The sequence below is a fragment of the Macrobrachium nipponense genome, chromosome 19 (genome assembly GCF_015104395.2).
Source record: "Macrobrachium nipponense isolate FS-2020 chromosome 19, ASM1510439v2, whole genome shotgun sequence".
NCBI lineage: Eukaryota > Metazoa > Arthropoda > Malacostraca > Decapoda > Palaemonidae > Macrobrachium > Macrobrachium nipponense.
This window is the reverse complement of record NC_061088.1, coordinates 25,237,100-25,263,529: the sequence shown is the minus strand read 5'-3', so window position 1 is coordinate 25,263,529 and position 26,430 is coordinate 25,237,100. Positions and strand designations below refer to the sequence as shown.

General features: G+C 35.1%; 1 protein-coding gene and 1 long non-coding RNA gene across 4 annotated transcripts in view; both read right to left on the bottom strand.

Annotated features, from left to right (window-relative positions):
• LOC135212776 (uncharacterized) overlaps positions 1–4,241 on the bottom strand; it is a 313,958-nt gene extending 309,717 nt beyond the window's left edge. Inside the window, exon 1 of the long non-coding RNA XR_010313992.1 lies at positions 3,990–4,241. This is a non-coding gene — a long non-coding RNA (uncharacterized LOC135212776). The remainder of the gene's footprint in view (positions 1–3,989) is intronic.
• A 933-nt stretch (positions 4,242–5,174) lies between these two features.
• Positions 5,175–26,430, bottom strand: part of LOC135215272 (lachesin-like) — a 445,087-nt gene continuing 423,831 nt past the window's right edge. For all 3 annotated transcript variants that reach the window (XM_064249820.1, XM_064249827.1, XM_064249823.1), the window contains exons 5-10: positions 17,916–18,044; positions 16,073–16,273; positions 14,297–14,380; positions 13,907–13,957; positions 6,797–7,018; positions 5,175–5,524 (exon numbers count right to left, since the gene is read on the bottom strand). In XM_064249820.1, the coding sequence (XP_064105890.1) occupies positions 5,427–5,524; positions 6,797–7,018; positions 13,907–13,957; positions 14,297–14,380; positions 16,073–16,273; positions 17,916–18,044 (785 nt within the window). In that variant the 3' untranslated portion in view covers positions 5,175–5,426. The remainder of the gene's footprint in view (positions 5,525–6,796; positions 7,019–13,906; positions 13,958–14,296; positions 14,381–16,072; positions 16,274–17,915; positions 18,045–26,430) is intronic.

Below are 26,430 nucleotides of genomic sequence, written 5' to 3'. Positions count from 1 at the left end.
ATTCAAAATGCATGCACAACAAGCAGTATAAAAGCACAAGCCACAATCATAATCCAATCACAGAAACACTACTTTAGAAAACTGCAAGACAGCCATGTTAGAGAAAGAGAGAGGTGTCTTCATAGTATGCCATTCGAAGGAAAACTAAAGCAATGGCAGAGGCATGTACAGGTGACTGCCCAAAACCCTAAGTGGGAGACCACCAAATCTAAAACCTCTCCAAGTTTCAAGAACCTGTCCCGCTTGTGTGAAGGATAACCATTAAAAGACAAGGATTTGTATCTATGTAGGAGTAATGTCTACTCATGGAGTAATTTATGGAACAGACATTTTAACTACCTTGATACGTATGCAGCAGTATTAATCTGGATACCTCTTCATTTCTTATTCAGTTTGATGTGTTGCCTTTGCCAATATTTAGCATGTTACGATTAATATTATCAATCAATGGCAAATGCTTCTCCAACATCTTGAAACAACCATTGATATTATTCTATTAATGGTTTTCCACTAGGCAGAGTTAAGCTCCTATTATTTTGGCTTATTTATTAAGTCATAAGGACCCAATAACTACTTGTATTTCATTAACAATGCAAATCTGGTAATTATCTTATAGTAAAACCATCAAAGAATATTTCAACAATAACATATCTTCATCACACCTTTTAAAAAAAAAAAGTGTCTATGGACTAGGTGAAGTGTCCTAAATATTGAAAAGTCTGTAACCAGAAAGAAAGAAATATTTGGGGGTAAACAAGTTCTGACAATGTATAGTACTTAGCAATTCATTAATTTCAAAGCATTCTTTTTTAGTGATTATTCATGTGATTTTGATGAAATGGACACCAAAATCCACTGGAAATGTCGGATTAACATGCTAAAAATCCACTGTAAGAAAAACACTATCTTAAGATAATGGTAAGCTGGGGAGGGCTAGGGTTGCTCATTTCTCCTTGTAATTAAAGACAAAGGATACCAAACAATCACTGTACCAAAACATATTACTACTTCTCAATGATTTATGGTGCCCAAGGTTAGGCATCGACATAACTCCCCTAGGTCAGGGTGGACCAACTACCTTTGGTTAGATTGCATTACAAAACTGCCATTTCACAGTGACATTGGGGCCCAAAATTAGGATAGGTGTTGGTCTCAGGAGCATGGTGAAATCCCTAACATCAGGTAAGTTGCAGCACCCTAGACATAACTAGAATGCATATCTGTATTTTGCAAATTTTGTTTTCTTCACCCATAATACACAATTTTCCATTTTGATTTCCATTTACTGTTAGACATGAGGGAGTGTCAATGATAAAACAAGCATCCTGATGGAAGTGAATACGCATCAAATTTGCCAAAATCCTATCAAAATGTATATCATGAATTACAGATTGAAAAGTTTAATACTTAACCTTTGTTAAAAGATATAGATAAGTTTATGTTTTGACATGGGTATTTCACTTGCAAAAGCATTTCTTAATTTATTTATAGTGACTTCCAATTGTTGCGTTTAGTCTCCATGTGTGCACTTCTGTAGGCTACAATATAGACCCTAGCATTGTTCAGATTATACAGCTAATACGCTACATATCTACTTTAGTCCCTGGTTTTTCTTTTCCCTTCACCTTGTCAAGTTATAGCTCCTTATATACATACTTTAAGCTAAAATTTTTAATATCACTGTATAACAAGTACACTATTTACATATTTACCAAACTGAAGTATGACACCTCACACTGAACTCACATTTATTGAATTATGTGCAATAACAATATTTTAGCTCTCACTCCACTGTTCTGAAGTTACCTCTGTTACCAGAATGCTAGATACATTGCTCTGTTTGTTAAGTGTTCCTTCGCTGATCCATAACTAAAATAAGCTTGTAAGCTGAGAAATTTATTTGTATGTATAATATATTATATATATATATATATATTATTATATATATATATATATATATATATATATATATATATATATATATATATATATATATATGCCAAAATATAGTATTTAGTTTCTATATTTGGCCATTTTTATGGGCTACTTTTATTATATATATATATATATATATATATATATAAAATATATGTGTGTATATATATATATATATATATAAATATATATAATCTATCTAATTGGTAACGGTTTATAGTATTATAACATGCCAATCACTGATACATGATTAAACAATATCCAAGTTTGGACATGGGATTTGACCCAAATATTAGTTGCCTTAGAAAGATACAAGTACACAAAACTGCCACATTATTTGTTCTTCAGTTAAAAAAAGTAAGGATAAGTGATACTTGAGCTGATTAAACACTGCTTAACCATCTACTTCGTTCCATTAAAAACACATGTATGCTGAAATATGCTGAGAACCAATATTTGCTATCAGTCATTCATGATTTGTCATGAACAATTCAAAACATCAGCTAATAATACTTATGCAGTATCATCTATAGTTAAATCTGATATATCTCATAAATCATATATACAAAAACTGCCCTATTGAACAGTATCTTTTAATTAGCATATGTAACCAACATATGTGATTCATTGTGGTTCATATAAAATACGTATATTGCTGGTGTTTTGGGAGCTTTGGCCAACTCACACCTGGTTGGACAAATTTCCCTAATCTAACTTAAGCTTATTTTCAAAGGCAACTAACCAATGTCCACATTTTCCTGGTTAAGACTAGCCAATTACCATAATCTAGGACAACTTTACCTTGTAAATTCTAAAAACTCCAAGTAGCCTTGACCTAACCATCATGAATGTCAAATACCAGGTTTGGATAACTTTGAGTTTCTGGTATTAAAAAAAAAAATACTTTTTTCTGTCTGTCTCTCTCACAATGAGTTGTTTTTAAACTTATGGTGTGGAGATTCTGCAGCCTATGACCTCTAGATTATGCTTACCTAAGTCCTGGGCTTATATAATTTGGGAAATAACTGCACTTTGAAGAGGTAGCCAGTCAGGTCCTTGTAAAATATATGCCTAACCTAATAATTTTCCACCAAATACACAAATTGTATATTCACTTTTACTAAGCTAATTTTAATTTGTTAGGCATAATTATCTGCACTTTGTAAGATTAACCAGGACCCAGCAAGTTACGTTAATTCTTCAATTAAGCAAGAAAAGAAAACTTGTCTTCCTGTGACATTTCCTTTATATCTATGTCTAGCCCAATGAATTATGGAAGGACAACTCAGGAAAACATGGTTTTGGGTGCCTCTGGAAATTTATCTGGTCAATAGCCTACCACTGAAGTTTCAGCCATGAAAATAGGTGAATTCTGAACCAATGACCAACATGATACACTAGGCCTACGAATAATTCTATTATTAACCTAAACTCGGTTTTTTTCCATCTGTCCATCCGCCTGTGGTGTATGTGTATGGTAACACTGCAGCCCGGGCTTTAGATAGTTACATTCAGCTTACATTCAACAATAATAATAACCCTATTTCGAATATTAACGGTGTAATTCGCATACAATAAATTATTAAAACACTTTTCAGTTGTAAATCCTTTTATTTACCTAAAACTTACACATAGCGTAACTATTTCAAGCCCTAGACGCAGTGTTACCATACAAAAACACCACAGGCGGATGGACAGATGAAAAAAAAAAAAAAAAACAGTATACCTAGGTTGTTTACATGGCTCGGAAAACAGTTATGAAGTACTTAGCCTATTCCCAATAATATTGGAAAAATAACAATACCTACATAACAGAGATACTATGGGAACGAATATTTACCGTTAAAATCACACAATGTTACATTCTTTTGAAACTAGGACATCCTCATTTCGGGGTAACCTACTAGGTAGCCTATAGCCTAACCTAGGTATATGAGGGGGCCAATTTATGGGGCCCATATTTACCACAATGCGTTTGTGGGCAAACACCTACAAGACATGTACGATTATTTCACTCCTTATTACCCTTATACTTTGTTTCTATAAATGCTTACCTTTGGGTCGAATTCACTTGGGACTAGGCCTAGTCCGTAGCCAATGGTGTAGACGCAGCAAGCAGACGACGCAGAGATAAACACGTTTTCGCTTAGTAATTTAATATTCGTGCATTCATTCCTTACAATAAACAGCAGCTTTAGCTCTCGGAACGAGATAATTAATGTTAACGAGATTTACAATACCAGAACGATACTGACGACATTAGAACTCAATACCACCTGTTACAACTCGACTACTCTGATAGAATACATGATACGTACCCATAATGCACTATTGTAAATAAAGGCGTCAAAAGAATAACTAAAAGTCGTAAACTGGTAACGATGATGCATTTGTTATTATAACAGGGACTTATTTTCACATGTTGATGAAAAATAGTAATAGATATCGCTAGTACTAGATATCACTAGTACTATTTTTTTTATAGATATCACTAGTCTTACCTTGTGTCTTCTACCAACAGCACGCTGACACTTTTTAAATGAAGATCCAACGTGATGATTTGGAGAGAAATCTGTAGAATTAGTCATGGTGTTCCATTTTGCGAATACTTTGAACTGCTCGAATTTCTAATATCATAGTAAAGTATGGTTATAATTTTCAATGAGAATATGTTTCTAATCCATTAGCCTTCATTATGAGTAACTGTTGCAGACAGCAGTCTGTTTTTGCAGGACGTATTGAGGAAAAATGAGAAGAGCACCAGAGAAATTTATTTTTTGCGGAACTTGTATTAGGGCAGAATTTTTTTGTTATATCTAAAACTACATACTTACCATTAGTTAGGTGCTGCATCTAGCAAAAAGATTAAAATCTCAATTCACAACTGCATTCAACGTTCCAGTACTCAAAATACGTTAGAATTTATACGGAGGAAGTCGGTAGATGTTGCAATGACGTTAAGTAAAAACAAGAAAATGCATCTAAATAGCAATTAATTGACAACCATGATTATATATAATATATATATATATTATATATATATATATATATATATATATATATTATATATAAGATATGGAGAGAGAGAGAGATAGAGAGAGAAGAGAGAGAGAGAGAGAGAGAGAGAGAGAGAGAGAGAGAGAGAGAGAATTAATACCAAAACTTCTCTCAGAAATATGTTCCTTCCTCATCATCCACTGGGTACGATTTCCATCCGGAGGAAAATATGAAACAACCGCTTGTGTTCAAACAACCTTTATATTTACATTCAATCTGATACACATGATATTACACTGAAAGTTACAGGAAATCTGACAGTATAGACAGTATATACAGAGTAGAGAAATCCACGAAAACATGGCTTTTCGTTTTAACAGTTCGAAAGGTACCCGTAAATAGAAAAAAGAAAACGATTAAACGAGAGTGCGCGTTAAAAGGGAAACCCAAGAGAACCCCATATTCCCCCTTTCATAAAACAAAGCTATATTCTCTTATATATGATGGCTAAGACGACCGAGAACGCAGAGTGCTAGGAGACACCGGGTGACCGTTGCCAGGTTGCGAGTCCTCAGGGCTGAGTCGCTTCCACCTGCGGAGGAAAGGGGAGAGGAACCGCTGGATGTTACTCATTTCATTTATACATTTTCAGTACTTGCAAGTCATTATATTTCGGCTTTGAAAAACGTGCCCTATAATACAATATAACACAGCAAGGTGTAATTTCATCTTTGTTTATATTTTTTGTATGTCAACTCCAAATATTTTTATATTGGAGATTTTTTTATATATAAAACTGTAATCACCCTTGTCATCTTTTTTGTGGATTATTTTTGTTAACTGAATTGCTTGGAAAGAGAAACTTATACTTGTTGACAATTAATGCTTATATAAACTTTCTTATGAGGCTAAATATACCATTAGAATATGGAAATTGACCTACATTATATGCTGCTATGCTACTGGATGATTGTTTAAAAATCCTAAAATGAGCATCTTAACGTAATTATTTTAAGGTTAAATTTACTGACGCTACTAACTCACTTAGCTTTCTAAATACATCTTTTTTTCCGTACAGACTATTAAAAGGGGAAAGTTTTTGATACTGAGAACTACATTTAATTTCCTTTTAATCAGAAAGACTGACAACAATAAAAATGACATTTTGGATAGTAAAGATGAACTTAAAAAGTAAGTGCTTAAAAATATTCATCCTGTTGATGCTTCTACTGTTTTACTATTTCCTAAACGTTTGCAGAGAATTAATTGTTTTTTACTAGTCAGAACTTATTGTTAAGTAACGTTTTTTATCTTAATGAAAGTCACCGAATTAATCTATGTTGTTTCTTATTACGTCAATATTTTTCTTCTGTTAAATTCAGTCTTTAAGAGTGTAAAATCTCCTGTAAGAGGAATTTTGTCGTTAGTAGAGTACATACATGTCTTCTCAATAAGTTACCAGCAATCGCTTATAATAGGAATATCAATGACTTTGACCATAGATGAAGCCTCATTTCTTCACCCATCAATAATCCAATAGAAACTATGAGCTTATAGAATCTTTTGAAACACCTTTCGTAATATATTAAGAGCAAAAACACTACCCTTATCATATAGAATAAATTACTCAAGCATCACCAGACCTACTTCATGTGAGCTGAATGATTATTTTAGGTAACAAAATGATCAGCAAAGAACATACAACATTAAGATTTTATAAGTCTTGTACACAGTGCTTTAAGGGAAGGATTATTCACAAAGATCAGCCAACAGAGACGATTTCAATCATTTACCGAACAGGGACAACAACGCAAATAACGAAATAAAGGAAAGGAATAACTACTAAGTGACCCAATGCGCTTACTTTGAGCATGAGTGACCCGAGTTGCCTGCTGGTTACTTTGACCTCTGTCGAAGTCATGTTGGAGTCTCTGTCTTTCCATTTCTTTCGCTCTCCTCCTCGACTCCTCTTTTTCCCTCCTCTTCTCCTCTTCCTCTTGAATCCTCCTCCTCGTCTCTTCTAACTGTTTCCTGTGCAATTCCTTTCTTCCTTGTCTCCCTCTGTTTCTGTACGAGCTGTCTTCATCTGTTTGGGGGTGGGGAAAGGAAGGTTTGACGGATTTGCGTGAAAATGGAAATATTTTGAATGGTCGACTGCTATGAAAATGGAAACGTTTTGAAGGGCGGATTGTTAAGACAATGAGGCGTTTTTAAAGGGTGGAGTATAAAGGCGGGGGGGGGGGGGGGGGGTTCATAATAAGAGAATATTTTGAATGGCGAATTGGTATGTAAATATGAATGTACTGAAGGTTGGTATTATGAAAATAGGAACGTATTATGGATGAAGATAGGAACGTTTTGAAGGGTGGTGTTATGAAAATAGAATCGTTTTGAAGGATGGCATTATGAAAATAGAAACGTTTTGAAGGGTGGCATTATGTAAATAGGAACGTTTTGATGGGTGATGTTATGAAAATAGGAACGTTTTGAATGGTGGTCTTATGAAAATAGGAACATTTTGAAGAGTGGTGTTATGAAAATAGGAACGTTTTGAAGGGTGGTATGAAAACAGGAACGTTTTGATGGGTGGTGTTATGAAAATAGGAACGTTTTGAAGAGTGGTGTTATGAAAATAGAAACGTTTTGAAGGGTGGTATTATGAAAATAGGAACGCTTTGATGGGTGGTGTTATAAAAATAGGAACGTTTTGAAGGTGGTGTTATGAAAATAGGAACGTTTTGAAGAGTGATGTTATGAAAATAGGAACGTTTTGATGGATGAAGATAGGAACGTTTTGAAGGGTGCTGTTATGAAAATAGAACGTTTTGATGGATGAAGATAGGAATGTTTTGAAGGATGGTGTTATGAAAATAGGAACGTTTTGAAGAGTGATGTTATGAAAATAGGAACGTTTTGAAGAGTGATGTTATGAAAATAGGAACGTTTTGATGGATGAAGATAGGAACGTTTTGAAGGGTGCTGTTATGAAAATAGAACGTTTTGATGGATGAAGATAGGAATGTTTTGAAGGATGGTGTTATGAAAATAGGAACGTTTTGATGGGTGGCGTTATGAAAATAGGAACATTTTGATGGATGAAAATAGGAACGTTTTGAATGGTGGTATCACGAAAATATGAACGTTTTGAAGGGTGGTGTTATGAAAGTAGGAACGTTTTGATGGTGAATAGTTAGGGAAACGGGGATGTTCTGTAAAGGACAGTGTTAGGAAATTGAGAATATTTTTAAAGGCGTAATATCTTGTTTGTTGGAACGTGTAGAAGGATGAATTATCAAAACGAGAGAGAGAGAGAGAGAGAGAGAGAGAGAGAATGGGAGCGTCTTGAGGGGAACACTATTAGGAAAATAAGCACGGCTGACTTGGTTGTTATTCTGAAAATAGTGAATTTAGGAATAATGGAACGTTTTGACGGCTGGAATGTTATGAAAAAGGAACATTTTGAAGGTCATTGGCGTGAAGAGTAGAAAATGATTGAAGGTCATCTATTACGATATGAAGAAAGTTGTTAAGTACTGATTGTTACAAGAGGGGGTTGGGAGCTTTGAATAACCAAATTGTTAAGAGAGGAACGTTTTGAAGGGAACTTCGATGCGAGGAGAGAACATACAGAAGTGTGGACTGATACGAGGGGAAATATTTTGTATATATATATATATATAAATTATATATATAATATTATATTATACTATTATATATATATATTTTTTTTTTTTTTTTTTTTTTTTTTTTAAGAGAAATGTTTGGATTGCTTTGAAGGATGAAAACTTTGAAAGTGACATGAGATTGTAATGACGAGAGGACTGTTTTGAAGGGTACACTGTAATGCAAAGGGAACATCTGAGGACATACTTTTCGGAGAGGAATATTCTGAAGAGTAAATTCTAAGGTGAAAAGAATGTTTTGCGGGGTGATTGTTTTGATGGCTGTGTCACTAAAAGGATAGCAAAGTTCTGAGAGAAGATTTATTATGAGAAAGGGAGTATTGTGATGGAAAATTGTCATCAGAAACTAGACGTTTTAAATGGCAGTGTTTCGAAGATAAGAACCTTTGACGGGGGGTTGGATGTTAGTTCAAGGAAGGGAACATTCGGAAGAGCGACTGTCATAAAAGAGGACGATAGTTTTTGAGAGGGGGAATAAAAGGCGCTTGAGCAGCAACAACATACTACACTGGGTAATGGAAAATCGTGAGAGATCGCCATCAAAACCCGGCAAATATGACGTGATGATATTCCCTTTCTTAAATTATTTTTTTTACCAAGAGCCTTATATTTAATAGGAAGTACAGTCGACAACAGTTCTACCTGCTAAACTTCTTTCTCTTATGCTCATGTTGCTAAACAACGGTTTTATAACTTGATGTTTAAAGCTCACATTTGTTAAAAAATATTAAGAGGCAAAGAACTAATAATGCCTATGTTTTCCTTTATGGATTTTTAAGAGAAACTTGTTACTCAGGTACAACTGTATTCATCAGAACATGGGTGGGTAGAGATGAGAAACGTGAACATTTGAAACAAAAGATATATAATTACTCCATAAAAGCTTTCATTACATGACACTTCAAAGTAATAAACGAGGATAATATCCGTTGGCTGGTCTTTCTAATATGAAGCACATGGAACTCTGGCAAAACTCAGAATTCTGACATTTTAGTTTTATGAAGAAACAGCGTATATATACAAAGTATGATTGTATACATGAATTATGAAGCAGGAAAAATCTCCAAGCTAGGCATACCAGTCGTGAATTGTTTAACAATCATAAGAGTAAAGAGTAAAAAATAAAATAAACATTCCTAAAAACAAACAACTTAAGACTAAACAGCATACTAAGGAAGTCATTAAAGGTTTCGTCATGCTATACAGTAAAGGGTTGGTGATATGCTTATTCTCTCCGTAAAGCGCATATATATAATTTTGCTACGAAATGATCCTTGCATATTTTCTAAAATAAAAATATTCTTCAAAACATGGCATAAAAGTACGTTCATCGCCCATCTAGATGTTTATCATTGTCTATTTTCCAAAGGCTCTCTAATGTAAAATGGCGTACATATGTACGTATGTACATTTTCATCTGCATCACTATCCCCCCGAAAAGTTGGCCTCCTCTGAGCTGGAACCATTTACTAATATTATTTAAAATATGTAAACATTCAGGTGAAACAATCCCCAAAAGGCCATAATACCATAAAAAAAACTTGAACCGTAATCTTATTAAAACGTAATCCTAAATACGACAATGATTTATGAAATAGCATCCGATTTGTTCCATTTAAAGCGAAAAATGTTGACCCACAAGTTTTTTCTTTACTTATAACAGGCGAGTGATACAAATGTTTACTTTTCCGTAGAGTGTGTCTGTTTTTCGTACAAGACTCAATCACTCTTATCGTAAATCCACTTTCAATAAATTAGGTATTATTACCTTCTGAATTAAAGCATTATTCCGTCTTTACCGAATGAAAATCTGATATATTCAGTAAAGTATGTTACGTTTGACATAATTTAGTATTTGAGGAATAATAATAATTTCAACCCCCATTCAAAATGGGGGTGTTTTTAAAAGCAAAACGAGAATTAATGAAGATGCGTTGAACTGAAAATATAAAACCTACAGTTTCCAAAATATGTGACACGTAAATAACAACTTCCACGAGAGATTCGAAAGCGGTCGTACTCTACTGTTCAACATAACTTTATAAAACACTTTTTTATGATGTCATGTGAGGAACAAAGTGAATTTCTTCGAATGTACCTTGAAATGGCAAAGTGCGTTGCTTTCGACCTGCCAATCAGAAGGTAAAAAAAACAAAAATGTCACTTTACAAAAATATACGACATTCTTCGCAACATAACGAAACCGAAGGGCAAGAAAACCACAGAGTCAAACTCCTCCTCTGACAAATCAGATCGATATCCCTGACATTTATACGACCTTGCCCTTTTGGCCTTTGACCCCCTGATAATTTGATCAAAGCAGCAACGAGTTGATTTAAGTCGTCTCATTTTTTCTTTTCCGTGTTTTTTGTCACTTTTTTTTTTTCCTCGACATATTTCGTCCGCCAGTTATTGATGTTTCGATTCCGTTTCCAGCGATCTGGTTTGCGGCATCAACTTTGAATCAAAGAGTTTTCGGTGATTCATCTTAAAATCGAATCCGTCAAAAGGAGCCAAATCTCGTGGTGCTGGGGGGTGGGGGGTGGGGGCGATTTTTTTTTTTTTCTCCTCCTCCGCCACCCATCGCATAACTTTTGGTTCGGGTTGATCCAAAAGGGTTGACCCTCAATGGCGTTTGGTCTTGGTTAATGTGAATTCGCCCTCAGGCTAATTACTTTTATTTCCACCTTCAAATATGGCAAAACTATAGCAGGTTCACTTAAGGTAGATTCCTGGGTGAGCCCTATGCCTGCGAGACGTTTGTTTGGCGGCCGCTGATTGGCTGGGAGCTGCCTACCTCCCGGTACCAGCCAATCAGCGGCCGCCAAACAAATGTCTTGTAAGCACAGGGCTCATTCAAGAATCCACCTTAAGTGAACCAGTTATAGGAAGATGACAGATAGCACGATATTACGAATTTCTTAGGAAATTCGTCTTAGGCTTTGCTATTCTACTTTTTCTCTTTGAAAAGATTTGATAAATAAGTTAGATCGTATCAGCATAAAACTAGGAGAGGGCTTTAATTTACTTTCTATCAATAATTGATACACGACTGATGTTTGGAAGTATCTGAATGTTGAATACAAGGGTTGAGTAGCCTATTGAAAATTACTTGAATTGATCAGTTAGTTGTTGTCTACTATTTCGAATGAAACTACAACGGTACAAGATATCGACTGGGCATGTCGACTATTAAAAACTGGCGCTATATTTTTGAGTCCAAGAACTTAAGTCTATTCAAGCCGATCTGGAGCACACACACACACAAAAAAAAAAAAAAAAAAAAAAAAAAAAAGTCATAAAAGCGTTGAAACATACAGAATAAGTTCGGAAATACATAAAAAAAAAAACATTATTTGGAATAAGCAGAAAAAAGGTTGAAGTGTGAAACTGTTTACACTTTACAAAATCTCGCTAGCATCCAGCTCTTAACGACAAAGTAGAATTATTTGTCCATTTCTATGAGAAGTAATACTAGGAAGTTGACTGTTTCCAAGGTAACACTTAATTAAATGGCAAAAACGTCACAGCAGAGCGTTACGAATGTTAGTCTTTCAAGTTACATGACAGGGTCCTGTTTGTAAGAACTTTGAAGCTTTGTGTGTGGTTTTACGAACACCAAGTCCAGCACTTCTTTGCAGTAAGAGACTGACTTCAAAAGAAAGATCTTCGTGAGCATTCAAGTATTATCTATGTGTGTGTGTGTGTGTGTGTGTGTGTGTGTGTGTGTGTGTGTGTGTAATAAAAGATGTTAACTATCCTCAAATGTGAAAAATAGCTTTCAGAGGGAGATTGGTTGAAAATGAATAATTCTCGGGCAGCCTATGAAGACTTCTGGAAGTTAATCTATTCCGTCTATCCTTGAGGAAGCGAATAGATTCTCATCAATTCGAAGGCGATGCTTTTTACATGAGACGCGTCCTACGACTCGACCTTGACCCAGGGAGGTGAAAAAGGCACAATGTTTTTTTTTATACGCCAAAAGTTACACGTCACTTTTTCTATTGGTGTCTATCCTTTCAGAAGTGTAATTCACTGCTTAGCGTGAAATGCAACAATTTCTTTTTTTAAATCAAGGCAACAATCGGGCTATGAGATATGCAATTTAGTGCCCAGATAAAAAAAGCATAATAAAACTTTCTTGAATTGTATACTTTTTGGATCTCTTCGTAATTATATTAGCTATTCTGTACTAATCTATCATTTCACTCGTCTTACTCGTTGACAGCCAACTTGTCCGGCCACGTGCGAGAGAAAGATTGATTGATTGATTGTGAGTTTCTGGCGTCACAACTACCAGGGCGAGAGAAAGAGTAGCAGTAGGTTGTGAATCTGATTTTAATAATGGCGTAGATAAAATGAAGGAAATTCCACTACGTAATATAGAATGCTCTCCATTTCCGGCCCAAACCATAGCACTAGACCCTGATGCTATCAATAAATTCTCGGAAATGCTGAACATTTTCGACGGAGCCTTTGCAGTCTTTACATCATTCATTCATCACCGGGAGGGTATTCTTTTGAGTTAACATTAATCACCATCCCATGTTTCTGATCTACAGACGTGGTGGCGCATTCATTCCATTTATCAAAACTATGAATCATAAAGTCTTCCATGGCGTTCCACGGCGTTCAGTCGGGGGGTTCCACAAGCGTTTTCACGGGGCGGGGGGTGGGGGGGGGGCGACTTTGGTCGAGAATATGTATCCGTTTCTGAAACTCTGATGAGTCACGGCTATCTGGAGATCAACAGTCCCCCCAGAATGTCACAGATCGTATTGGAAACACTTTGTTTGTTTGTGTTGTCACCCCTTTTCTTAAAAATCTGGATCAAAACAAATCTCTTTGAGGAAAAGTTCGATGGAGGCAAATCATATCACGCAATTATTGAGTCATGGTGTATAATAGGAACATAAGCTTTCATGCAGCTGATGCAATGCCTTCACTCGAATGCATAAAACTCCCGCTTGCGTGCAATATATATTCTGCCTCTGGTTTCATCACCGAAATGTATTAGTTTTCTATACCAACTCCAGTCATAATTTACTGACCCTAAGATAATCTAGTTATGAAGTATATGTGAATCGCAGAGCTAAAGACTTAACTTGGAACTATGAAGAAGCAAATGTTTTATCTTGCATTGCATAACTAATTTTCATAATAATTCCGCATTATCCCATACGATCAAATTTGAGTGAATATGAATGTGTGAGTGTGTATGTGTGTGTATGAGAGAGAGAGAGAGAGAGAGAGAGAGAGAGAGAGAGCGCAAATGCATAAACATATCATACCTTCGTAACCATGGAGCAAAATCTGTGGTGGCGAAGTAGGTCTCTGAGTTTCTGGAAGAGAGAAGAGAGAAAAGATGAATAGGTATTAATTACGATATGGAAAGTCATGAATTAAAAATGATAACATTTCTGTTCCAAAAAGATTCCATTCACAATTCTTAACACTTATTGAAATGAATGCCGAAGCGGTTTCTATAAAGACCAACTGAAACCACATTCATCGGTGAATGTAACTTTTGCACATGACAGAAGACAAAGCCTGTATCAGCAAACACCTTTCATTTAATATTGAAGAATGACATCCCTCATCGAGATATTACATAATAAAATATATGGCAGGTTAACTAAGTTATTAAAAGGGTATTTCTAATGGGAAAAAACACTCCTTACTGTTCAGCGTGATGGAACCATCTGTTTCGGCTATGGAGTTTTTGGAAATACACTTGTACATGCCGAAGTCGCTGTCCTTGAGGTCTGCGTTAAAAAGAAAAAATTACACAGTTTAATGATTGTATCACTAGACTTCATCTGAGATGAACGCTACGTACCACACTGTTGAGCATATATGAGTGCAGGAAGCAAGATCAGAAAAAGTTTTTCCGACGATGAATATATACGTATTACTTTCACAATGTATGTATGTAGTTACATTCAGCTTACATTCAACAATAATAATAATATCCTATTTCGAATATTAACGGTGTAATTAGCATACAGTAATTTATTAAAACACTTTTCAGTTGCAAATGCACACCCAGATATCCTTTTATTTACCTAAAACTTACACATAGCGTAACTATTTAAAGCCAGGGACGCAGTGTTACCATGCGAAAACACCACAGGCGGATGGACAGATGGAAAAAAACAGAGTATAGTAAATGAATCGTAACCATCATTGAAAATTATGAGTACTGACAAGACTGGCAAAGGCCCCACCAACAAGTAAAGGTAAATAAACGATTTCGTAATGAAACGCATACTCAATAACAACTGCAATAAGATGATCCGTATAAAAATCAATAACATACTAGTGCAATAGAAAATTCAATGATGGTTAAAGAAGGAGGAGCCAAAAAGACAATTAATATAAATGGATAAATAAAATGCAATGAGAAACGAATGTGCAATAATGACATTACATTGGAACGAATAAAAATTATGGTACAGCTTTAGAACGAACAAAAGCATTTGGACGAAGACTAATGTAAAAAAACAAAACAAAGTTACAGAAATTTAAAGAATATGTACGTATACAATACCATAACTAATAATACTGAAAATTCACAAATATTCTTATGAAACGAGTCTAACTCGGCTTCTACTTGTAAAGTAAGCTGTCACAGAAAAAAATATATATACATACACACGTATACACATATATGTACAAATATATACATATATATGTAGATATAATGCAAGAATCAGGAGGAAATATTGAAAGGTATAAGAAAGCTGTTCTTTCGTGTATTCAGTACTCTTTTTCAGGGTCTTGTGCAAAGGTTTCACCTTGTACTGTACCCTGAAGAAGTGTATATTAAATACACAAAAGCGCTAGGTACTTGCACCTTTTGATACTTCTCTCTGGGTCCTGTACTGCATTTGGGCACACGATCCTTCTGAATGTATAGCATGCATACAAGCATATATCCAATGTATCACAAAGGAACACGTACTTGAGAATATCCTTAAACGGTAGAAATGTAAGTGAAACAGCGACTTGGAACAAGTACTTTCGTTGTATATTCTACATTTTCAAGTTCACAATGAATTTAAAATAAGTTGACAGGCCTGTTTTTGTATATGAAGGGCCTGTCAACTTCTTTTGTATTCATAATGAATTTGAAAATGTGTAATATAATACGAAAGTACTAGTTCCAAGTCCGTTTTACACACCTTTCTACCGTGGATTTAAGGACATGCATATATATATATATATATATATATATATATATATATATACTTACTACATATATATACATACATACATACATACATACATACACACACACACACACACACACACACACACACATATATATATATATATATATATATATATATATATATAGTATATAACAGCAACAACAGACAGACACACTAAGCCTCAGGTGCATGCGTTTAACAACACATCAAACAAAATCAATCCCAGAAAGCCAAGTCGCTCACCTCTGATGGTGAGGATCATGTGGATCTTGTATCGGTCCTCCGTCGTGTGGGTGGTGGCTCTGGAGGAATTCATGACCATCGAATCCCGAAACTCCCAGTAGGTGATGGCCCGAGGGTGGGCCTCGACGAAGCACTCCAGGCGGACGTCCGTCGCAATGGGCGACCCCACCAGTTGATTAGGAACGTGCATCTGCGGCGCGACTGTCAAAGACGGTCATCGGACGGTGATTAGGGTACGTTAAATATTTCATGGTTAGGGAATCATATATCATTAAGGTTAGAACCAACGGATTAAGGGTAATAAAATGGCCTTACAAGTTTGATTATTAATCGAATTACATGCTTGTTTATCAATTCATGTGTTTCGATGATGCATTGTATTTTACGATATTCCTGTAGAAGAGTTAATCTGATATACAGGTTCCATTGAAACAAAAAGCATAATAGGTCTAGGTAATAAACAATGTTTGTTTGTATGGTGTTTTTACGTTGCATGGAACCAGTGGTTATTCAGCAATGGGACCAACGGCTTTACTTGACTTCCGAACCACGTCGAGAGTGAACTTCTATCACTAGAAATACACATCTCTGACCCCTCAACGGAATGCCCGAGAATCGAACTCGCGGCCGAGTAGGTGGCAGGCCAAGACCAAACCGACCACGCCACTGAGGCGCTTGTAATAAACAATTGATTAGCGTACTATAAATAAAATGCATTAACTGTGGCTCGTATCTCTCTCTCTCTCTCTCTCTCTCTCTCTCTCGCTAAAAGTTATTTTCAATCCTTCATTGATTTGGTGATCTCTCTCTAATGACGTTAAACACTGAAAGCTATATCAAATTGTTTTATTGCTTAAATCATCACTTTCTGTTTATCTTTTGAAAGCTGAGAGCTACTTTCAATCATTCACTGACTTGGTTACCTGTCTCTCTGTTTTCAATCATCTGCTGATTTGGTGATTCTCTCTCTCTCTCTCTCTCTCATTCCAAAATGAAGTGTTCTTTATTAGTTTTAAAGACTAAATAAGACATTGCACTTAAGATAAACATTTTCTACTACAGCAAAATTCGACAGCTCTTATGAAGACTAATGTAACAAGTAATGAATAAACGATAATTAGAAGGAATCCAGTAATTAGATACTCGTCTTTCAGATATCGCATTAATGTAAGAATAAGATTAACACGAATATTAGGTTTTTACGAAGTGTAGCAATCCTGCCTCGTTCACTGGAGAATAAAATTCCTTTTAAAAAGTAAACGAGATATAATTAATCAACAAGAAGAAGAAGAGCTGTAAGCAATCATTACAAAGAAGTTTAAAAATCACAGTAATTAACAGCTAATTTTCGATTACACGTGTCAGAGTTTTGGCTTCTTTGATAAGCGAGTTTCGTGATAAGTCTTTGTTTTCTTTTGTAACATTCATGGGCCAATGGGGTAGAAAACCTAAATAGCTTACGCCCGATGTAAACAAGGTATGAAGATGGGTGGGACTTACCCATGAACGGATACACAATTTCCTGAGATTCACATTATTATAAAATAATGACGTGTATCTAATGGATAATAAACACTTGGCCTTTATAAATTTAACCACCGCCCCCAACAACCTCAACAGTTCTGAAAAAAAAACAAAAAAAACTCACATTCGTAAACCACGAGTCTGTGACAACAAATGTTCCCGTCTGAGCTTATACGGCATATAGCATTCGCTGTGGCAACGACCATAAAATACCATTGCCCTGCATAGCGACGAATTACCATACAGGTAACGGATCGCCTCTTCTCTGCAGTACCATAAATCTTTAGAAGAAATGTTCGCACGAAGCTAAATTACTTACATTCAACATCCAGCGTGATCCTTTTGCTGACGGACGGGGGGACCCCATTAGTGGCGATGCAGAGGTAAGCGCCCATATGTGTCCTGCTGACCTGTCGCAGGACGAGATTCGGACCGTCCATCTGGTGCACTGAAATGTGAACATGTAAATATTGGGTATCTGATGCGACGTGAAATGTAAAAGGGTTTAAATTCTTGGTATCACCAATGATTATTTTTGGGGCCATCTATGTTATCATAAATATTTGGACACTGGCAAGATCAGGATCCTCAATCTGGTGAACTGGGTTTTTAAAAGTATAAACACTTGCTGAAACGAGTCACTTTTGGAACGTAAAATATATATGAATTCTTAATACCAGGAATAAAAAGTAAAAATAACATACATTATCCATCTTATCAGTTTTACTTGATGTGCTAAAGTTGTGAGGAAAACTAACATCATTACTTGATTTGGACTATCGATCTGATTAATGAAACATATTAGAAACTTGGTACTAGGGCTTACTGCAAACGTAAAAGACAAATCAGTACTAATACAAAACAAATGTACAAAAAACACTTGATAAATCATTTGGTACTTAAAAGATTGAAGGAGTTGAATTCGAAATGAAAATCTGAAACTTTTGCTAAATCAAGTTAATAAAATGGAAGAAGATTTTGTCATCAAATCCAGCATCACTGAAATATGTTGTTGAAAAGTGTAATAAAATCTGATAGAATTGTATTTCCTCCTTAAACTAACTAAAATTGAAGATAAAATTGTCATTAAATGGCCTTTTTCCTAAAGATATCACAAAATATGACAGAAAATTGTGATTAATGTTTTTTTTCCTTTTTATTAAAGATGTTGAGAGACTTGCCTCCACATGATTTTTCTCTTCAACCATCACTAAATATGGCAGAAAGGTGTGGAAATAGAATTTTCTTCTCATTAAGGTAACTAAAGCTGAAGATATATTTATCATCAAATATCGTTCCTCTTAAACCATCACTAAATATGAAGTTGAATGTGATCAAGGTTGTGTTTCTCAAAACAATAACCAACATTAAAGGGAAATTTTTCATCAAATACATAACTTAAAATATATCACTAATAAAAAAAAGTGTGAGGACACTGTGTCTTCTTGCTTCTCCCACTACTTTTTTTCTTTTTTCTTTTTTTTTTAACAAACCATTTTTCACACTTTCCTCTCCCAAGACATGACGACAATTTGATATTATACTTTTGAAGCTTTTTTTCCTTGCTCAATCTTTTTCTTTATTTTTCTGGGACATATTTTCTAGGGTTAAGTTTTAGCAAACACATTTCCAGCGCGTTTACGAAGTTGCGAATGACTAAAACACAAGCAGCGAGGAGATTACTGGCTTCACAGTGATTCTAAGTATTAAAAAAAACTATATATATATATATATATATATATATATATATAATATATATATATATATATTTATGTATATATAAACATATATATATATATATATATATATATATATATATATATATTATATAGTAACACATTTTATGGACACGTCACTATTACTATAATCTCGTATTAGTTTTTAAAGAATAAATATCTCTCTCTCCAACTCTCTTTTTCATTCGACATCTTACCCTAGTAATCACTTATAACTTAAGACTGTCAAGTTGCAATTTAAGCTGCAAGTTTTACAATAATAAGTTACAATAATTTGCCATCTTACACACTGTGACAAGTTAGCAATCTTACGTTGCTTGCTATAACAAAGGAAAACTATTTGTCTAGTCTCTTGCCCGAATACTTTTATGTAACTTCCTGCTTTGTCTTTCTGTAGACCTGGTTATCTGTTTTTCTTACCCTTTTGCTTTTGTTTCTTTTTAAGCTTTCTTGCTTGGAGTTCTGTGACAGTGAAAAGCCTCATTTTCTTAACAAATTTTCCTACAGAAAATTATTTTACGTATTTTCAAAAATAGTGATATATTATCTCAATGCTAATTTACAGGTTGTTATATATAGCTAGTACCATAACGCGTAACTTTTAACTTTTAAACTGTTTGTCAAGGATATATTTTTTTCCCAGGCACTTTCCAATAACAGTAATGTGCTGTTTTATCTTTGGGAAACCATATCTCAATTGCTTGACCGATTACAACATTATCTCTCACCTTTGAGATCTTTTGAGGGATAACAAACCTGGCTGTGGTAAAACGCTGAATTCTCAATTTCCGCTTCAGAGCTTACAGAGAATTTTCTTCTGTCGCCTGATGTAAACTTCTTCTTCGTAATAAAATGCCAGTTTAGGTCCCGTTCGACGACAAATAATGTTTACGTATTACAGTATCTTGAAAAAGTACTAACAAAATTATTCACCTGTAAGATTCCACTGAAATTAGTCGAGAACAGAAATTTCTTCACTCTTTGTAAATAAAAGTGGAAAAGAAAGGAGAAATAAAAATACATACACACACACGCATATATATATATATATATATATATATATATATATATATATATATATATATATATATATATGTATGTATGTATGTGTGTGTGTGTGTGTGCATTAAGCTCTACCTTGGGATTAATATATTTTCGTATGTTAACCGAAAGGGAATTTTTTAGTTGATAATAATTATCAACTAAAAAATTCCTTTTCGGTTAACATATGTGAAAATATATTAATTCCGAGGTAGAGCGAATTGGATATTAAAGGAAATTTGTAGTTTAATGCATGTACATGAATCACGGTGATGTGATAAAAATACATATATATTATGTCAGTTGCTATTTATACAAGTTATCGCATATAAAAAGTACACAAAAATCAAGAAAAATTAGGCAAAGCTTGCAGTATTTTTCTATTTTGGAAATACAGCTTTTCCATCCTCAAATACTCTCCAGACGTCTTCTCAGTGCTACCCGACGTCAATTTACGGTCAATTAGTTTTTCTAATATCCAACAGAATTTCAAGAGGTCAAATTTACGTGTCATTTGTCGTCTTAGGAATCTAGAGGGCTTAAGCTTCAACTGGTCAGCCATTTTTCATGTCCCCCCCGTCGTCATCAACGCTTCCATGACAGTGCGACAAATGGGTCCTCTGAAATTTCACCTTTCGTATCTTTCTAGTGTTTTCAGTTCCACAAATCTCTATTCATCTATTATGGCCTCTGGTCTTAGTCTATTAAATCACCTATATCCTATACCTCTTACATCAACAAGTACTCCCTCCTGCTCTCCTCAACTTCAATATTTCCTTCGCCCAATGTGTCATTTGCAGGTACCGTAATCTCTTCAGCTTTCCCCTTCTACCGCAGAGAAAGTTGATATTGTATTATTTATTTACATATTTAAACGGAATACGTGAGTGGATAACATATAGTATCAAGATATCTTGATAACAGAATACAGTACACGAGACCTTTCTTTAGGGTGGTACAGACTGCGGTGACGATAATATACAGGGTGTAACACTGGGTTTATGCAAATATTACGAGAAATAAAAGAAAAGGTCATTCTGAGCAGAAAATGTTCTATAGACATTTGCATTTTAAGACTTCGTTTATCGGTGAGGCGAATTTTTTAAATAATCGGTTTTCCTTTAATGCTGCCCTCGGCCAACATGGCGTACGTGATGTCTGAGTAGTCAGGGAGAAGGGGGTTGGAGGGGTGGGGTTGATGAAGTGCATTAGGGCTAGGCAACTGGATTGCTAGTCTAAATATGAGTTTTTTCTCGCATGTTTTTGAAAAATGTAACATTACAGTCCCCTCAATTAGCGAATCTTTCGTGAAGACTTCACTGTAATCTAATTTTAATGTGTAGCTTTACTACGTATCAAGAAAGTAGTGTAAATGTCACGGAATTTTGAATCAGGAGCCAGGACTAGGTCTATGCTGATTGACTGATAATGACAGTAATTATGACGACGAGGATATGCAGGTAGGGAGGTTAAGCACTTTGAGGAACGTCAGCTTTTTTACCTCTTTCGATTACTGCATGAATATACGTACTATCTTTTTTCAGGAAAGACTGAAGAAAGTGAGTTTTCTATAATATTTTCATTCGTTTTCATCTGACAGAGACGGAAGTATTTTCTTAAGTGTGTTTTTCCTTTCGATTGGTGTATGATGAATACTTTTGATGGAGAACGAGAGATTTTTGAAAATACGCTTTAAATCTTTGATCGGCGTTTAGTGATGAAGGGAGATTCCATTCGGCTTGCTTTTCTTACCTTTATCGGATTCCAGAGAATACCATTGACGGAGAGAGCGAAGGTTTCAATGATACTTGCCTTTTTCCATTTTATTCAATTGCTAAATAATACAATTGATTTGGAAGTATTCTATTCATATCGCATCGGCCTAACCACCGATTTCCTTTTTTAATGACAGTGGAATTCATGGTTGCAAAACTCAGAAAAACAACATATCTGCATATTCCACATTACTGGAACGGTAAGGCATTGTCTCCAGTTTCTTGCTCACAAAATGAATAAAGAATCTGGCATTTGTAACTCAAACACGCTCTTGGCGGAAAAGCGAGGCAAGAGACTTACAAGTGAAGTGATCAGCTCCCAGCCTTGTGTACTCCGACATCCCGTGCGCGCCGCGCCATCTTACTTGGTCATTCAATGATAACGGTTATTTTTAAAATTCGCCTCACCGATAAACGAAGCCTTAAAATGCATATGTCTATAGAACAATTTCTGCTCAGAATGACCTTTTCTATCATTTCTCGAAATATTTGCATAAACTCGTGTTACACCCTGTATATCGTCATAAAAAAAGTAAAATATCATCACTAAATGACCTTTAACACTGTCATATATACGACTGCAACCATGATAATGGCGTCAATAAGAACGATATCAGCATGTGATAATGGTGTTGGTAGATTGAAGGGAACCTGTTTGCTAATGAAAGGATCCGTTTACTGATAACCCACACGAACCTAAGTGCCAACGAATGACACGGAATACATCAACAGACACCGAAGGAACTATCCGAAAACAGCAATCGAATTACATGATGTCAGGAAAAAAAAAAAAAAAAAAAAAAAAAAAAAAAAAAAAAAAAAAAAAAAAAAAAAAAAAAAAAAAAAAAAAAAAAAAAAAAAAAAAAAAAAAAAAAAAAAAAAAAAAAAAACGCGGAATCCGATAACTTCGACCAAAGCTCCAACCGACCGCTGTGCTAAATTTGACACCCGAATAACACCCTTGAAAAAAAAATATTTATCAACAGCATTAGTGTAATTTACATTAATGATTTTTTTTACTACAAGCCTCATTTAATCGACTGTGTGAGGTGAGTCCTTTGAAACGTTCAATTGAGGCATTAAATAGGAAAAGCATTGGGTTCCCCTATGTTTATACGCGATGCAATATAGCTATTATTTACCAAGGCCTTTGATGTTTGCGTTTTCGGGGTCAAATCAGACAATGGAAAATTACCAATTCGAAAGCGGTCGACAAGAAACAAAATGATGAGTTTCTTCTTTTTATTATTATTATTATTATTATTATTATTATTATTATTATTATTATTATTATTATTTCTTCCCCAAAATATTTCTCAAAAGAGAGACACAATTCTCATAGTTTAAGGACATCAATGGTATTCACTGGAAGCAATCAACCTCTTTCTTGACTTTTGCAAAAGCCAGAGAATATACTTAAAAAAATTTGAAGTAATAGTAAGTCTTTCATAGTTAAGCAAATTCACTCCCAGTTAACATGTAGTAATAATTCTTCCAGCCAGATTTTAGTTTCTACTACTAGAAAAAAAAAAAATTCCTGGACAGGGAAGATTTGTCGGTAAAGTTCCCTAGTAGAGGCCTGACGGATAGCGAAACTATTGAGACGAAATACGGCCTTGTATTTCCTACCTTCTTCTGTTTTCCCTTTAGTTTTCTTAGAAGAGTAAACTAAATTGCTCGATAGAATATTCACTAATTAACGCTATCGAGTTGTCATGTATTATCGTTTAGGATGATGGAGACTTTAATTATATTTGTATTGTGACATACACACACATACATACATACAAACACATACATACACACATATATATATAGATATAATTTTCATAACACGAAGATAGGACATGTCCTGTGGACTATATTGACACACACACACACACACACACACACACATATATATATATATATATATATATATATATATATATATATATATATTACCCAACTTGTCGTAAGAGCTTACCACTCTTTTTTATACATATGTATATAACATAAAGCAGAATATTTCGTGCTTCTATGCAGTAGTGCATATTTTGCGCGTTTCCTATTAATTTCAAAAGGCTTTCATATTACTTTATTTTTCGTGCTCTCAGGGTTCGCTTGCTCTTTCAGTATTTTCATATTTTGATACATTTTTCCACCTTCGGACCCTCCCTGATGGAAATATCCCACGGACAGGGTTTCTTTCGCAACTATATCCAGAGCTCAAAAGTGCTTCGCCAGGGAAAGTATTTTTTTCCCGTACACATATTTCTTTCCGGGGAGTTTTCCTTTTCCTTTACTTCTTTACTTGGGTGGTTAGCGGTAAAAGACTCGCATATTTCCCCCCTTATATTTTCCATTTTTTTTTGACCCACGACGGAGGGCACTGACTTTCTTTCCCCAACTTTCTTTTCATTGGTCCTCCGGTCTCATGGGGTATTTGAGCTCTCGAATGACTTCTCGAGTTGTGAATTCTTATCATCCTCAAAGTCCTACCACACAGTCTTGCCTACTAGAACCTACTAGAACTCATATTCTTAACTTACTGCTAATACTGATAATTCCGAAACTGACTCAGCAAAAACTCTCACCAATTTCATGGAAGAAATTAATCTTAACTGGAGGCTTACTGTATCAATCCTGAGTTCAAATACCGCAGGTTTATCGCTACTTTTAAGTTTATTAATTATGATATCTAACAATCATGACATCTAACGATAATATATTTAACTCTCCTAAAATTTCACATCATCCATTCTAACAACTACATACTTGACAATGGCAATAAAAATTTACGATGATTTTTTTTTATTTCATCAAAACTTCGCGGTGTAAAAGTACACCAGTTTAACAAAATTCAATTCAAAAACCTGAAGCACCATTCGCTTGTGGTCAGCACCTGAAAGGAAGGCACTCATTACAGCCTGAAGAAGTCAGCACGCTCATGACAATATCCGAGTTGAATTGGATTGAATATACATTCTAGGCCAAAGGCCCAGCACTGGGGCCTATGAGGTCATTCAGCGCTGAAACGAATTTTGACAGTAAAAGGGTTGAAAGGTGTAACAAGAAGAAAACCTCGCAGTTGCATTCTGAATCCATTGTTAGGAGAGGGTAGAAAGTAATATGGAAGAAAGAGAAGATGAAAGGAGGTACAGTAAAGAGAACGAAAGGATTTGCAGCTAGGGTCCCAAGACAATCTGCAAAGAACCTTTAGTAATGCTTACAGTGCACCCCACGAGGTGCACTGACGGCACTAACCCCCAACAGGCTACGGGAGACAATCTCCGGAGGTATGGGAATACGTTAACAAAATCAAACTATAAATCAGTGGCCGTAAATTTTCAACAGCCCTTAACAGCTTGACCTGAGCAGCTACTTGTCAACCTAGGGACACAACAGTAAAGAGTATGCCGTTATCATTCCCACCTTTGCATATTCTGTAATTACAAATGTCAACATAAGTCGAAAAGCATTCACTTATCTGAAAGCAACTAAAGCTATTCTACGGCAGTTTGTGTATTTCGCATAAATCATGGCAAAATTTAACAGTTGCAAGAACAATTTGCTTAATTCATGTCACAATTTAACAATGACAAGTCCATCACTGCAAAATTATCCCAAAACATAACATTTACAAGGCCTGACGTTTTTAACCTGTTGCTAAATCGCGCTGCAATCTAACAAATGCACACCTCATCAGGCAGAGATCTAACAATTACGAGCCTTAACGCTGCTACATTAATCCAAAAGCTGACAAATATAAGCATTATAATACAAGTATCTTAATAATACAAACCATCTAAATACCAAATCAAGCCAGGACCCAACAACTACAAGACCCATCTCGCAAACGGCTAACAATTACTGGCCTTATCACTACTAGATAACGTCAAAGTCTACCCTAATACTATTATTCTCGCATTTTAATACATCTATATCGATTTATCATATTTATCTTTAAACACGTGGGCGCTCTTCTTTCTACATTTCCCTTTACTTTCTCTTACTTCTTCGTAATGAACACCATATTCTTAGTAGCATTTATTTCAAGGTTTACGTGCTCGCCTACCGATTCGGTAGTCCTGAGATCGATTTCCCGCTCTGCCAACGTGGAGTCAGAGAAATTTGTTTCAGGGGATTAGAAATTAATTTTTCGATATAATGTGGTTCGGATCCCACATTAAGCTGTAGGTCCCGTTGCTAGGTAACCAATTGATTCCTGGCCCCGTAAAAATATCTAATCCTTCGGGCCAGCAGCCCTAGGAGAGCTGTTAATCAGCTCAGTGGTCTATTT